The 17,194-nt window shown below is 40.9% G+C and overlaps 1 protein-coding gene across 2 annotated transcripts in view; it reads right to left on the bottom strand.

The window, feature by feature from the left end:
- Window positions 1–17,194, bottom strand: part of UGGT2 (UDP-glucose glycoprotein glucosyltransferase 2) — a 448,230-nt gene that overhangs the window by 354,070 nt on the left and 76,966 nt on the right. For both annotated transcript variants that reach the window (XM_033949012.1, XM_033949013.1), the window contains exon 6: window positions 10,530–10,626. In XM_033949012.1, the coding sequence (XP_033804903.1) occupies window positions 10,530–10,626 (97 nt within the window). The remainder of the gene's footprint in view (window positions 1–10,529; window positions 10,627–17,194) is intronic.

Genomic DNA, 17,194 nt, shown 5'->3' with positions numbered 1-17,194 from the left:
ACGCCTACTGAAGAAACTGTGGAGTCACGGGGTGGAAGGGGACGTGCACAGATGGATCAAAAATTGGCTGGCGGACAGGAAGCAGAGGGTAGGAGTAAAGGGGCACTACTCTGACTGGATAGGGGTCACAAGTGGTGTTCCGCAGGGGTCAGTGCTGGGACCACTGTTGTTCAATATATTTATTAATGATCTAGAAACGGGGACAAAGTGCGAAGTTATCAAGTTCGCGGATGACACAAAGCTCTCCAGAACGGTCAGAACTGTTGAGGAATGCAAAGACCTGCAGAGCGACCTGAACAAACTGAGTGAGTGGGCAAAAAAAATGGCAGATGAGCTTCAATGTGGAGAAATGTAAGGTCTTGCACATAGGGAAGGGGAACTCCAGGTACAGCTATACGATGGGAGGGAGGGTACTCGGGGAAGGCAGCCAAGAAAAAGATCTGGGGGTATTGGTGGATAACACTATGAAGCCGGAGGCGCAATGTGCAGCGGCCTCAAAAAAAGCGAGCAGAATGCTGGGCATTATCAAAAAGGGTATCACTACCAGAACGAAGGAAGTTATCCTGCCACTGTATCGAGCAATGGTGCGCCCACATCTGGAATACTGCGTCCAATACTGGTCGCCATACCTCAGGAAGGACATGGCAATACTCGAGAGGGTCCAGAGGAGGGCAACGAGGATGATAAAGGGTATGGAGAACCTCTCATATGCCGAACGGTTAGACAGGCTGGGGCTCTTTACCCTGGAAAAGCGGAGACTGAGAGGGGACATGATACAGACTTATAAAATCATGAAAGGCATAGAGAAGGTGGAGAGGGACAGATTCTTTAAACTAGCAGGGGCAACTAAAACAAGAGGTCACTCAGAAAAACTGAGAGGAGACAGATTCAAAACGAATGCAAGAAAGTTCTTCTTCACTCAACGGGTGGTAGACACCTGGAACGCGCTTCCCGGAGAGGTGATAAGCCAGAGTACAATTCTGGGGTTCAAAAAGGGACTGGATGACTTCCTGGAAGCGAAGGGAATAACGGGGTACAGATAGAGGTTTACCTCACAGGACACTGAGCAAATAGGGTATGGACTTTTTAGGTTAGGTAGGGAACATTTTCAGGTCATGGACCTGGAGGGCCGCCGCGGGAGCGGACTGCCGGGCGCGATGGACCCCTGGTCTGACCCGGCAGAGGCAATGCTTATGTCCTTATGTTATGTTCTTATTATCCTGTGGCAACCATCTGGCTAAGTTAGTCATCACCTCATTCGCATCTTTGTATTCACTCGTGTCTGGGACTCTCCGAATCCATAAATTATTTTGGTGGGCTCGATTCTCAAGGTCCTTAATTTTATCAATCAGTTCATATTGCAGGTCCTCCAGACCTCACTGTGCCCCCATGGCAGACTCCTCACAGGCATCCTCCATTCGAAGCTCAACAGTATTGATATGGGACCAGATTTCTGCAAGATCCTGTCGAAATTCCCTGATCGCTTCTGTGACTTGAGTGGTCACTGTGGAGATCTCCAATTTATCCTCCGTTACTATTTCTCAGAGATCAGCCATAGTTGAGAGGTTCCATGGCTCCTCTACTACTCTCCTAGGACGATACTTGGGTAGATTCTGTGCCTTCATCCTGCGGCCCTGCTGCATGCAGAGAACGTGCATGGGTCTTTTCAGGCACGCGGCTGCTGGTGATTGCACTCCATTCTTTTTTCAACACTATGAAGTGCAGGAGAGTTTAATGCTCCTCTGCAGCAAGGCTGTGGTTAATGGGGATCGGTTGGGAGGGATGCAGGGTCCTCGGCAGTTCGGCTGCTCAAGGGTTCTGCTGCACGAGGGATGGGAGGGAGGGAAGGTTGGAAGCTGAGCAAAGGGTTCTGCTGCACAGGGGGATGGGAGGGAGGGAAGGATGGAAGCTGGATAAAGGGTTATGCTGCACGAGGGATGGGAGGGATAGAAAGATGTTGCAGAGGGAAGGCAAAAGGGGATGGATGAAAGGGGAGGACATATGTTGCACATGTGGGGGAAAGAAAGGAAGAATTGGGGTGAAGGAGAGGAAGGGAGAGATAATCATGTAAATCCTAATTAGATCTACTCATAGGTCGCATATTTATTTTCTTTTTTTCTATGTTTTTTTTTTGCCTTTATATCTTTTTTGTGTTACTCACCATATGTGTTTTTCCCTAAATGTTTCTTCTCTTTCTTTAAAGATTGTAGTTCATCCCCCTCACCTTCAGTACCAGTAATTTATTAGTACGTATATATTTTGTATTTAATTGTACAAAACTGTTCTGTTTTGTCCCCTATTTTTAAAATGTTCTACGCATTGAAGTATTTGACATTGCGTGTACAACAAACCTTAATAAAACTTGAAACGAAAAAAATAAGCCCTACCCGAAAATAAGACCTAGTACCTTTTTTGGGCCCCAAATGAATATAAGACACTGTCTTATTTTCGGGGAAACATGGTAGTATCATAAGCCTCCATTGCAGACTCAGGTAAGTCTTCAGCTGAATCAGACTAAGTCAGAGTCATAAAAGGGCTTTGGTGAAGGAGTGCATCAAGCAGATCAATGCTTATGTCGAGCCCAGTGTCGAATTGACGAGAACAAAACCTGACATGAGTCTTTTTTTTTTTTTTAATTTGTCTTTATTTCTCAGAGAAAATACCTTTGATAAGGAAAATAACAGTATCCCATTAGGAAATAACACCCATAATATACCATAAATTTGTACTACAATAATAGTCCACAATTAAGGAGAGAAAATCAAGCACAATCAATGGTAATTGAATTACAAGGAAAAAGGAAACATATCAATATACTCATTAATACAGAGCAAATCAGTTGTATTATACTAAACAGTCTGGGCGGTGGTATCAGTTGGCATCTGTGAGGTTACGGAAGCAGCTTTACCCTCCAAGAAAAATTGTAATTGATCAGGTTCATAAAAGACATATCTATTAGTTTGATAATTAATACAACATTTACATGGAAAGTGCAGCTGAAAAGGTAGCTCCTATAGACAATACTGATTGACATAGCATTAGAAATTTTTTTTGATGCAATTGAGTCCATTTAGAAACATCAGGAAAAACAGCTATTTTTGAACCATAAAATTCAACATTCTCGGCCCTAAAGAACAGACGAACTGCTTCTTTGTCTTGCAAAAAAACTAAGGTTACAAGAAGTGTAGCCCTTAGAGAAATTTCCAATTGTGAAGATTCCAAAATACCTGAATATTTAATTCTGCAGGATGATTTTCCAAATCCTGTTTGGTTTCCTTAGGGATATTTAAATAGTATAATTTCTGCAATGGTGGTGTAGATGTCTCCGAATACTTTAGAAGTGAAGTTAGAAACTGTTGAAAAAGTTCCTTAGGTGATTGTAACCTGGAAAACGGAAAATTAGTTAGTCTTAAGTTTAAATTCCTATTTGCATTCTCCAGGTTCTCGATATTTCTGGTCAACAATACTTTGTCCTTAACCTGAAGATTAGAAGAATTCTGTAGATCAGAATCCTGTTTTTCAACTCTGTCTAATCTTTGGTTGTGATGTTGAATTTTTTCTTCTAAATTTTTCAATTGTAATGAGGAATTTGCGAGGTTGAAATAAAGTGGGAGCACACCTTATGAAGGCTTTCGATAGCCTCCCACAGTGCCTCCATATCTAGCCTCCCAGAGTGCCTCCATATCTATTACCGGTGGTTTTTTCAACGGGCTCAGGAGGGAAACAGGAACCTTTGAAGAAATTCCAACCGTTGAATCTGTATTGAAAATTCCACCTCTCGAGGCACCTTGAATTCCATGTCCCCCATTTGCTGAAATTGCCTCCGGGGTCAAGGGTGAGCTGGAGAGCGCCGGCGGGGTTGAAACAGTCCCCGCTGCTTCCTGCTGCGCCGTCAGAATCCCCGATATCATCCCGGGGCGTGGGGGAACTCCCGGACCAGATGGGCTCAGCGAGACTTTGCGCCAGACAGCAATTACATCTTACGCTATTTATTCCATTTTAATTGAATTATAACATATTACATGCTTCAGGAAACAGAAAATAGCTATTGCATACAAAATTTTTTTTAATACAAACATATAATCATGAAAATCATGCATCAAAAATGGTCATATAGATAAATCCCCTATAAGCCCACTATATAAAGGGGGAGAAAATTGTCAGGAAAAAGAGGCACAACAAAATTAAAAAATAATACTAAACAATCGATGACATCTCAAATAGGACTAAATTAATTTAAACATCCTTCCTCTTTTAACTAATCTCCTATTTCTTCCCTTGGGTCCCTAACCTGGATCTGTATATTGTACTTATTTTCAATAAATTTGCTTGGGATCAAATAAAAGATACCTATTTGATTCATACAAAATTAAACATTTACAGGGAAAATGTAAGAAGAAATGGGCTCCCAGAGATAACACCTGAGGGAGCAACAAAAACTTTTATTTTCTCTTGTGTATCTACACAGACATCGGGTCATACCCATACTTTACTCCCCAAAACAATTTATCATTATTACGAAAATACAGCCTCATCACCCAGTCTTTGTCAGACTCAAAAACAAATATCACTAGGAGCATAGATCCTATACTCTCTTCCTCTAAAGATGTTTCCAATAACTGAGTCCCCAATATAACAACTGGATGAAATTCAAACAAAAAAAGTTCCCAAAGGACTGTGAACTAACAAAAACAAAAAAGGAAACAAAAAACAAAATGAAAATGCCTTTGAACCACGAAGGTGCTCAGAACCAATATATGGTAAGAAAGTGACCAAACCAGGGCAGCAACCCCTGTAAGGACTTTCAAAGAGTCTATCATAGCACCATCCTCAAAACGGTAGAATGGTATTTAAATTTTGGTGAATGTCTTTTTATACTATTTTTCTTTTTTTCTATTAAATGTCCATTTAAAATGTCCAATGCTTAAGTGAAAAATATGATCCTCAAAATAGGCAAAACTTAGCTGTGAGAGTTTAGGAAGCCAACTTGCCAAGTGAAGATTCAGGAAATTGTTGAACTTGATGTTCCATCCAGCATGGGGGCTCTCTGAAGAAGCCTGTCGGCGAAACGCGTTAGGACCAACCTGTACCTGCTGTAGCAAGTTGGCTTCCTAAACTCTCACAGCTAAGTTTTGCCTATTTTGAGGATCATAGTTTTCACTTAAGCACCGGACACTTTAAATGGACATTTAATAGAAAAAAAGAAAAATAGTATAAAAAGACATTTACCAAAATTTAAATACCTCTCTACCGTTTGAGGATGGTGCTATGATAGACTCTTTGAAAGTGCTTACAGGGGTTGCTGCCCTGGTTTGGTCACTTTCTTACCATATATTGGTTCTGAGCACCTTCGTGGTTCAAAGGCATTTTCATTTTGTTTTTTGTTTCCTTTTTTGTTTTTGTTAGTCCAATAACTGAGTGACATTTAAAAAAACTGTCCAAGGACAAATCTCCCTGGACCTGAGGTTGTCGTTTTTTCACCGGAACAAAAGTAAACTCTGGAAAATGGAGGAACCGCTTCCTTAGGAACACCCAGAACTTCCATCAGATATTTCTTAAGCAATTCAATGGAAGCTATATTCTTAGATTGAGGAAAATTAACAAAACGTAGATTTAACCAACGGGTATAATTCTCCATTTTCTCAACTTTATTTCTCAGTCCCACTAACCCCTGACTAAAAGTCAGTGTGTTAATCTTACACTCTAAGATCTTGCTGAGTGTCGTCCATTTTTTTCTCTAACTCGGTAAATTTCACTTCCTGGGTAGTAATTCTGGTTTTTATATCTTGCAAAGAATTATCTACCAAAACTTTGTTACCAGTTAAAATCTTCTCCAAGCGCACAACAGCATCCTAGTTGGAATCGAGAGTAACATGACCAGGTTTTACCATTGGAGATATGCTGTGCTCACCAGTATTCTGCTGCTGATCCTGTTTCACAGACCTGGCATTCTCTTCGGGGCCATGCACCGCCCATAGCACCTTCGATGTCCAAGGGGAGCTCAAATTCTGCTCCCATACTGGTGCTCAATGCATCAGTGTCTCCTCTCAAGGCTTGAGCACTCCCCTCTGGTGACGAAAAATCCACGGGGGTTTCCCTATCCCCGCGGGCTCAGGAACTCTGTGTATGACTCAATGCTTGTATCCAAGGGCAGAAGTCTCTCCTCTGGGCTCAGTGTAACATCAAGCACGGGTAAGGCTGCCTCTTTGCCAGCACCCGATCCGGGGGAGGGGGGGTCACAAATTGGTCAACGGTGGAAAGGGGAGTTGGAGAGGACTCAGATGGATAAATCCTAACTTTTCCCTTCCTCTTACCCATCTAATCACCATTTCAAAACATAAATTTTTTGAAGAAAAGTTTCCCAAACTAGAAGCCTCACAGTGTCTGTCTCTTACATTTGGAAAACTGTGAAGGAGAGCAATGTTTCCTTTTGAGAGTTCCTGAAGAACGATGCTTACTGGATTTGGAGTGTCAAGACGAGGAGGAAGAATGACAATGCCTTGAACTAGAGCGGGACCTTGATGGAGAACTGGAGCTGTGATGATGTGGTCTACGTTTAGGTGTGAACGTCGATGCCGCTCTGGAGAGCCAGTGTCAGTACTGCAGGACCTGGTTTCTTCATGCTCAGGGTGGACCAGTACCGAGGGAGTCAATATCAGAGTAACGAGCTTAAACATTTCACTCACTTGGAAAAGTGCATCGAGCTTTTCTTGGCATAAAAGCACCGGTACCATTGGCCTATCTCACAGTACCATCAGTGCCACATCTTGCCTCAGAGAGGGTGACCTCGAAGAAGATGCACATCTCAATGTAGAGGAGGCAAGGTGCAGAAGAAGTCGACGCTTAGTTGGCATTGAGGGACTCGATGCAAGAGTGACCTGCAAGACCTGTTGGGAAGCCGGCAGCTTCTTAGCTGGCTTACCAGATGGAATGATGTACCCCGAAGCTGGTGTTGATGTCTTCGATGTCAAAGGCTGTGACATCTTCTTGTCCATGCCGGTGCCAAATTTTTCTTGCTGTAGTCTCTGGCTCTTGATGGAACAGTTCTGCAGGGTAGAACACCAAGCACAAGAACCTACACAGTGTTCTGGGCCAAGGCATTCCAAACACCAACTATGGGGATCAGTGATGGGAATTGACCTTTGGCACCTGCAACACTTTTAAAACCCATTAACGGTCAGGACATCAATGGAAAAGGTGCGTCAGCCAAATTGAACTAAATGGCTGAAGAAAACAAAAGGGCCTTGCCGGCGGAAACCCACGAGGAGAAAAGAAGGGGGGGGGGAAAATTCCTCACTTTATTTTTTTTTTTTTAAAGAATTATAAAAATTGAAGAAAATATAGAAGAAAAACCACGTGAGAGGGAAGACAAATAGCAAAAAACTGAACAACATTCAGAGACACGACTTCTTAGCTCTGTGGAAAACTAAGAACTGAGGTACTGCAAGCCTACGGTCGGGCGGGAAGGCACTCACGCATGTGCAGTGCGGGCAGTTCACAAACTTTCTTACGTTCTTAAAGTGGTGGTGCACTTTTAAAGCTGGCCATACCGGGGCTTTGTGGATGATGTCACCCACATGTGAGAATATACTGCCTTCTTGTCCTGGGTTAACCACTGCGCCATGCACTCCTCTTTATAGATCTCTATTAGAACTCTAACTGTGCTCAGAAATAAAGTGCTTCTTTGTCAACTGTATTTTTTTTTGTTTATATTGATATATATATATATATATAGGCCTTCAAGGTAATAAGATTTTCTTCTTCCTTCATTTTTCTTCGTCTTTCCAGCTGTTTATCTTTGCATTTGAGGATACTTAACTCAGAAGTAAACCATGCTTCTTTCTTCTCCCTAACTTTCTTAGTTTGGAAAGGAGTGATATTATCCAAAACTTTTGTTATTGCCACTGCCTAGATTTGAAAGTGTTGTTCAGGCTGATTCAAATCCAATTGAGTTTGTGATAAACATCTACCTTAGTCCATAAATTTTCTACAAGGATACAACCTCTTATAGTAATTGTCTTATCTGGTTTTGCCATCTGATGCCTTAGTGCACTAAGCTGGATATTAAATTCATTTAGAAAATGGTCCAACCATGGTAATGGTTCAGTTGTCCAACCGTCAATTATCAATTGTCTAGTACCCAACTTAGCAGAAGCAATTAGATCAAGCATATGACCTACTACTTATGAGCTACCTTGACTTACCTCATACAGATCAATTTCCAATTGGGACTTTGTTTTAGCATTTTTAGGATTCATCAGTGTTCTTTGGAATAAACTCTCAATAAGACATTGTGACCACAAGTTGGATTTGACATCTCCAGTGCCTGTTTTCATTGTTGTTTTTTGAGGCTTGGCACCTTCTTTTCTTTTTCCCCAATAAAAATTTATACAATAAAAACACATCTCCACTAGAACCAATTTTCATATGTAAATTCAAATCACCCATCAGAAAAATACAACCCAATTTCAATTGAATTTGAGCTACTTAGGTACAGATCTCTTCCATCATATTTACTACTAATCTCATAATGCTCAATGATGGTAAGAAATTTAATTAACAACCACTTAATTTAGAGTGGCTGTTATCTATCTACCAAATCTACCACCAGGACTGTTTATTCTTTTTTTTCAACATGGCGCCAGGCTAGATCGTGTGTTCTGGTACTTCCCGCCATCTTTTTGGCTTTTTTATTTAATTTTTGTTCTCATTACTTTTAGTTTACTCTTGTTTTGTTATTTTAGTTAACTTGTCCATTTTTTTATCTGAACTGCATAGATGAAAGCTTTAAGTTTTATTGCTGATCCTTCCTGTTTGACCGTTAATGGCAGAAAACCTCCAACTGCCTACCTTGTTACTGGTGTTAAGTCTCCTTCCCACCGATTCCCTGCTGTTGGTGTCAGATGTGCTGTATGGGGTCGTGCAGGGGCAGTTTGTTTTTGGCAGTGACCCTTGTTGGGGGATCTGGTGCTACAGTGGTCAGCTAATGCTTGGAGTGGCAGAGGGAGGTTGAACTGGTGCATCGACTTGAATGAGCTTTGGGGAGGTCGCGTCTGTTTGCCGGTGCCTGATGGTGTGCTTCAGCCCAGTGCGGTGGGAAAGCTGACGGCAGCGAGGATCACTGTTTTCATCTGGCGATTTGTTCAGGATGAAGGCGGTGCATCAGGGAGAGTGTGGAGGCTGTGTGTGGTGGAGGAGGATGCCCCATGGGGACATCCAGGATGTGCGGCCGAGGAAGATGTTGTGACTCGCTCTCAGAGCCTATCCGCCTGTGTGGGAGGACTTGCCGTGATCAGAGAGTCTGTGTGAAGATGCTCCTAATCCATCATGCAGCTGCTGGCCGTCTACCTGCCATTTCAACCCTTGCATCGAGGTCAATTATCCATTAGGGCCTTTACTGGAGTTTTGTCCCCCCGCTCCACCACATTAACCGTCTGGATTTTATTTTATTTCATTGGTTCTTACTTTAGTCTGTTTTTATCTTTGCTAGGTTCCATTTTCATTCAATTTTACCTACTTTTTGTTTTATTCTGAATTAATTTTTTCCTTTGTTCTGATTTTTTGTACTTTTGTATATTAAGTACTGTTTATACAGGTGCTTAGTTAGAATGTGAGCCTTAGGGACAGTTAAAGACATTTGTTAAGCACCTAATACATTATTGTTTGTGAACTGCCTCGAACCAAAAAGCTTTCGCGGTATATAAATAAAGGTTTATTTTATGTTATAGATATACCCCCATCCACGTTTACCTTCTCAACTTAATTATGTCAAAACCAAGGGGACAAACCAAATTCTGAATCACATTATCCTCCTTTTCAAACCAAGTCTCCGTAAAAAGAGCAAGACCCAGATCTTTTTCGTCTATTAGATCCTTTATTAAATCATATTTATTATACAATGAGCTTTCATAATATAACAAGCTAGAATCAGCGTTATAAATCATCCTTTTAATGAAGATGATAGTCTAATATGGCTTAGAAAGTGTTTTCTTGGGACATACCCAGACCTCCAATTTCTAGAACACCCTACTATCTTTGCACTAATTTGTTGACAACTGATTAAATGGGCATAGCTTATCTTAGATTGTAATTGACTCATTAAATTTTCAGTCCTTCTCTCCCAAATAGTCTGAAAGAATAGGGTGATTACAGAAGACCTCTATCATCTTAAACATCTCTAGTCTTTCTTCTAACAACTCATCAACTCCCTCCCCCAAAATTACCACACAGAATTGAAAAAACAAAAATCCAGGTTATAATCATCTCAGCCATCCTTTAAAACCAACCCATACTAAAATCTAATTAAAAACTTTACCAATCACTCTCACTCATAACTCGCAAAAGGACATGCACAATATCTCAATCCTGGCTTGCTTAAAATAGTACTCTGTTCATTCGAGGTTGATGATGTTACAGGTGGGCAGGGCTACCAGCTACACTGATAGAAACTAACAGATCAGCAAGATGAGCCCAAAAACCAGAAACCAAAAAAAAACAAAAAAAACTTTCACCGAATATTATTTACATACCTTCTACTTGGGTGTCATCTACTGCTTTATACTCGGTACTCTTAATTGCAAGTTCTACACCATACCCAGACAAATGTAATCTTCTAGGGCTTGGATTCTGCCAAACAAAATTTAGGAGAGAATCAAGCAATTTTTCTTTTCTATTCCATGTTCTTCTTTTAAATTTCCTAATTTAAGGAGATGAATTTAGTGACTAATTTGATTTTAGAACTACTCTCTTCTCTTTGTGTTCTATCACACAACCAATGATATGTAGAGCAACATACATACTCCCCTTATAAAATAGACCATGCAGAACAATACACCTTATTTTTGTTTCAGGGAAATCAAATGGTTAATCTAAAGACAATGAATTTCTGTTCCTATCAGGCCAACAAGTTATATCATCAGCAAACTATATGCCAAACTTAGCCCAGAGTACTCACTTCTCAAATTTTTGCTTTCTGAAGTAGCTTAAACTAAAATCAGTTCATCAGTATATCTCTGCCAGTGTGGGAATTAACATGATTTATGCCAAGATCAGCAAAGAGCTAAGAAGTCCTTTTACTAGGCTGCGGCAAAAAGTGGCTTTAGCACTCCTTACACTGAATTTTTATTATGCACTAAGGTGTGTTAATAGATTCAGCATGTGCTAAATGCTAAAGCATCCATTATATCCTATGGGAATCTTATCATTTAGCTTATTTATGGGCATCTAATCTTTAGCGTGCACTAAATCAGTTAGCGCACCTTAATAAAAGGACCCCTAACACTATTTTTTATCACAGCTGTAAAAATGGCCTTTTTTCTATTTCCTGGATTAATGACCATGCAGTTGCCATTAACGCATGGCCATTTTCTAAAAAATTATACATATACACATTTTGTAGGTTATAAGGACTTATGTACTATTCCTGTGCTAATCAGTTAACATAGGATAATGTAGCTTCTCATTACCACTAATTTCTTTTTTTAATAAGCCCCACAATGATCTGCGCCTGCCAATTTTCCTTAAAGTAATGATACCTATAGCCATGCTCCTGAAGTGCTTTTTGAAGGATTCATTATTTATATATTCTTTTTAATACAACCTCATTCTTTTTATTTATTTCATTTTATAGCCCAGAATGGGTTATAAAGATACATACACAGAAGTCTTCAAGATCAATAACACATGCTACAGAGAGCTTATGACAGATATATATCTATAACACACATACTATGGAGAAACTAAGATCACACTTGCTATAGTGAATCTAAGAACACACAAGCTATATAGAATCTAAGAATAGTACCAGCATGTCTGCAGTAGATAAGAGAACATACTATTTATATAAAGAGAACTTTATATATATAGTATGTTTTTTAACTTAACTTATCTTATTATTATGTACATCGCTTTGTATAAAGATATAGCGATTCATCAAATATTTAATAAACCTTGAAACCTTGAACAAGTATTGTTGACAAAGTCCCAGATGCCCCATGAAGATGGTCTCTGGAACAACCTAGCTTCTGATGTTTCTATGTTTCTGTTTAAAGTGGGATATACTGTTAGATCTTTCCTGTTTTTTTTTCTTTTTCCTTTTACTTATGATACTATCTCTTTTTATTTGGAACTCTTCCCCTTTTTGTGGCCTAAGGAATATTTGATTCCCCCCCCCCTTTTCTTTAAATTTATGATTTTCTTATTTTTTAAGCAAGGTTATTCTTCTGAAATTGTTTGAAATTTATAAATTAAAATTTTTTTTTAAAAAAAAGAAAGCTTTCTTTTCTGCAGTGGATTTAATGGTTCTGGGTAGATTGGAAAAGGGGGCTGATGATACTAGTCTGATGCTGGGAATGAGTAAAGGGGACTGGGGTTAACATGAGGACTGGTGGGAGATGGAGCTTGGAGATTGGCCTGATACAGGGGATGGGAGGAGGAAGAGAAGATGGACAGATATTATTGTATTATTGGGGGGGGGGGAAGAAATGTGGGCATGTGCAGGGGAAGATGGAGAGGCAAAGAGATGGATATTGGGGTTAAGGTAGAAGAAAGATACGGTAGCAGATGCTTTGGAAATGGAGAAGAAACTTTTGGAGACGAGACAGGGAAGTGGCTACTGGGGAAATGTGAAAAAGAGGGTTACAAAAAGTGTTTGAGAGATGAAAGAAGGTAACAGGTGAGAGGGTAGAATAGGGGAGGTAAAAGCGGGAATGAGAATCTGAGTAAGGGGTTAAGACATTAGAAATGTACCAGTCCTGGCAGAAAAGGAGGAAGATAGGTTCTACCTAAAGTCCCTTTTTCCAACAACAACCCTCCTAGGGTCTGAAGTAGGAGACAAAAACCCCTTCTGAGATTCCTTATTTCCAAGAAGACTCCCCTCCCATGAAGCTGTCTGAGGAAGAGGGATTAGAAGAGGGTTGAGGAAAGAAGAGAGAGGTCAGGGAAGAGAATCATACTAGTGTTCAAGTGAGTGGTAACTTCCTCTCCTTTTAACATAACATAATACTTCTTAACCACGTAACCATGAGTTCAATGCGGTTTACAAAAGATTATAAACTAAAAACAATTTAATGATGACAAAAAAAAATAATAATAATAATAATTATTTGGCCAAGTCTTATCAGTGTTTCAATAGGCAACCTGCCTTGGACTTTGTGGTTCCTTGATTGACTCAGGGTGAGCTGAAGGCCTAATTTGCATAAGTTCCCATTTTTGTTTTTTCAGCATTCAGAGTTCAAAGTCAGAGACTGTAGGCTTTAAGGACTGATTTCTGAAAGCCTGAAGCCCAGAGCATGATTTATCCATGAACTTAAATTATTTAGACTAATCACTCCCTCACCCTAATCCTTATAGGGGGGTTGAAAGTGACTTTTGGGAGATTTCTGAGACTAAAACAGAGGTAACCCTTGGGGAAGAATGCTGGCTTTTGCCACAGATAGCCAGCAGAACTGAATGACCACTTTTTTAATTGGATCCTGTGATCAAGATTCAAATATCCAGAGCATCTGACCAGATATAATTTAACTCAAGTCAGAAGTACAGTTAACCCCAATTTTGTGGTTAATGTTAGTCTACAGTGATGTACCTGAAGTTGCATAGCCCAAAAAACAAACAGGCAATCTGCAAAATTATATCACTGCTCCATTACCAAAGTTGCGCACTATATATCACGCAAACTTGATGGTTCCCCCAGTTAGGATTTTGAGATTGAACATTACGCGAACAAGAACATTTTCATGCATTGGAATCATGTGTCCATGTATATATGACAACAGAGTAATCTTGGTGTTTTTAAGAATTTGTTAAGAGACATCTGTTTTGTAATGTGAAATATGGGATTTGATGTTTATATAGGTATAAGAACTGGTCGCTTGTCTGTTTATGTTTTAAATGTGTATGATTTGTATTGTGTATGTTTAAATTGTGAGTCGCTCTATAAAAAGCAGGTTATAAATAAATAAAAACAAAGCTTCTGTTATTAAAACTACCGTATTTTCTCGCATATAACGCGCGCGTTATACGTGGTTTTTACATACCGCGCATACCCTTGCACGTTATACGCGTGAGCGCGTTGTACAAAATTTTTTTACATAGTTCTCCCCCCGACGTCCGATTCACCCCCCCCCCCCCGCAGGACCGCTCGCACTCCCACCCCGAAGGACCGCTCGCACGCACCTGCACCCCCACCCCGAAGGACCGCTCGCACCCCCACGGCCTCCCGACCCCCCCCATCATGTAGAAGCTCCTACCGGTGTCCTGCTGCTTCCTCTTGGCGGTCCCAACACCCGACACGATCGGGACAAGAGGGAGCTCAAGCCCTCTTGCCCCAGCCAACCGCGGCACCCCCGACACGATCGGGGCAAGAGGGAGCTCAAGCCCTCTTGCCCCCCCGACACGATCGGGGCAAAAGGGAGCCCAAGCCCTCTTGCCCCGCCGACTCCCCAACTCCCCGACAATTTCGGGCCAGGAGGGAGCCCAAGTCCTCCTGGCCCTGGCGACTCCCCCCCCGCTAGTTGTTCGGGCCAGGAGGGAGCCCAAACCCTCCTGGCCACGGCGACCCCCTACCCCCACCCCGCACTACATTACAGGCAGGAGGGATCCCAGGCCCTCCTGCCCTCGACGCAAACACCCCTCCCCCCAACGACCGCCCCCCCCCAAGAACCTCCGACCGCCCCCCCCAGCCAACCCTCGACCACCCTGGCCAACCCCCCACGACACCCCCCTTCCCCATACTTTAGTGTAGTTGGCCGGACAGACGGGAGCCAAACTCGCCTGTCCGGCAGGCAGCCAACAACGGAATGAGGCCGGATTGGCCCATCCGTCCCAAAGCTCCGCCTACTGGTGGGGCCTAAGGCGCCTGGGCTAATCAGAATAGGACCGGGAGCCTTAGGTCCCTCCTGGGGGCGGGGCCTGAGGCACATGGGCCCAACCCGACCATTAGCAAGCCGAGAGTAGACAGGATTTATCCGGAAGCATTTCAAAGATACAAGACAGGAAAGGAGTCGGAGAAATTTATCAAAGAGATAGGTTTTAATTGATTTCCTGAAGGTTTGGTAGGAGGGTGCATTTGAAATGAAGTTGGTTAACCATTTATTCCATTTGCCTGCTTGGAATGATAATGATCTATCAAGGAATCTCTTGTAGATACAGCCCTTCAAGGATGGGAAAGCAAACAGGTAGGCACTATGTGTGCAAGTGGTGCCTGGAAATTCAAAATGGTGCGACAGGTAGACTGGGGATGAACCTGTTATGGTTTTGAAGCAGAGGCAGGCAAACTTGAAAATGACCCTTGCTTCCACCGGCAGCCAGTGTAGTTTTTTGTAATACAGGCTTACATGGTCCAAATTTTTGAGATCATAAATGAGACGGACGCATTCTGAATGATTCTCAATCGTTTGATGGTTTTCTTAAAAGATCCGAAGTATATAATATTGCAGTAATTTAAGATTGAACCAGCAGTCGAAAAGAGAGGAAATCAAAATAGTGTTAATGGTACGGAGTTTCCATAAGGTAGAAAAACATTTTTTAACCTGAGCTTTAGTGTGGTCTTCAAAAGTCAAGCATCTGTTCAGGATGACTCCAAGGATTTTGATAGTAGAATTAATTGGGTAATCTAACCGTTTTATCTCAAAGAGGTATTCATGATCTTATAATTAGGACTTGCCAATAAAATCTTGTTTTTTTCTGAGTTCAGTTTTAATTTAAATTGCGTACTCCATTGTTCTACCTTAGTGAGGACAGAAGAAGTGAGTTGTTCTGTCTCTTGCGTCAGTAAGGTTATGGGAATAACTGTAATGTCATCTGCGTATATATACGATTTCAGTTTTAAGTCAGATAGCATATGTCCCAATGATGCCATGTAGACATTGAAAAGTGATGGGGAGAGAGGGGAGCCCTGTGGAACTCCACAGGGATTACACCAAGAGTGAGAGAAGGTTCCTTCACTGTGAACCTGGTAGATGCGGTTTTTTAAGAAGCCTGTAAACCAATTTAGTACCTGTCCAGAAATGCCAATAGAATCAAGGCATCTAAGCAGAATGTCATGGTCAACAAGGCCAAAGGCACTGCTCAAATCAAACTGAAGTACCAGTGCGCTTTTTCCCAGGGAAGCTAAGACTGTTTCCGTACTATAATTTGTGCAAAAACCAGACTGAGAGTCATGTAGAATGCTGAACTTCTTTAAATATTTCATGAGATCAATGTTAACCAGTCCTTCCATTAGTTTAAGAAAAAGTGGTATGTTGGCAATAGGTATGTAGTTGGCAGCCGAAGAAACTGACTCCTTGGAGTTTTTAGTAATAGGAGTCACAAGGATATGGCCAAGTTCCACCAGAAAATAGCCAGTACACATACATAGAGAAACTCAGTTGAAAAGTTCAGCTTTGAAGGGAAAGGGAGCTGATTTCATGATAGTTGGTGGACAGTTGTCTAATAGGCAATTGGATTTTGCATATTTTGAGTAAAGCTTGAGAAATTGGTTCCAATCTGGGTTTTTGAAATGATTCCAGATCATATCAGCAGTTGAGCCTTCATTTTCTAAAGCAAATTGATTGATTGATAGATCTATGCTTGTACTTACAAGAGAAGATCTCAAATTGTGAATTTTTGTGGCAAAGTAGTCGGCTAAGTTTGCAGCGGAGGGTGGGAAATCTGTGTTAGAACGTTTATGTAGATCAATATCAAACAGAGAATTGACTATTCTGAAAAGTTCTTTGCTATTCAACCTAGGAGAATTAATTGTTTGGGAATAATGTTTACAGCGCTTTTCTTTAATCATTCTTTTATACTCCTTTTTTATTATTTATTTATTGCTTTTAACATTTTTCCAAGAAAACCCTCTTTTACAGAATATTGAAAAAAAAACAAAACAGAAATAATATTTTAAACAAGATATTAATATCAGATAGGAAATACAATTCTTAATCAATACTATTAATCCCATATATTGGATCCAAGACTTCTAGTGAGTGCATACAAAATAAATCACATCAATTTAGCAAGAAAAGCAAATATCTAACTGCGGTAGTAGGAATATTTCTATTAACTTTAAATTACTGCTGTTATTTCTTTTGCCCCTTCAAGGCGTTTTGTAGATAGGAACCCTGTTTAAATAAATTATAAATTCACATAGGACAATATCTGGGGGGAAGAAGGCATTACAAAGCTGTGATAAAATGTCATTTTACTACAGCTTAAA

This window comes from Geotrypetes seraphini, chromosome 6, assembly GCF_902459505.1.
Source record: "Geotrypetes seraphini chromosome 6, aGeoSer1.1, whole genome shotgun sequence".
NCBI lineage: Eukaryota > Metazoa > Chordata > Amphibia > Gymnophiona > Dermophiidae > Geotrypetes > Geotrypetes seraphini.
This window is presented reverse-complemented; position numbering and strand designations above follow the sequence as displayed.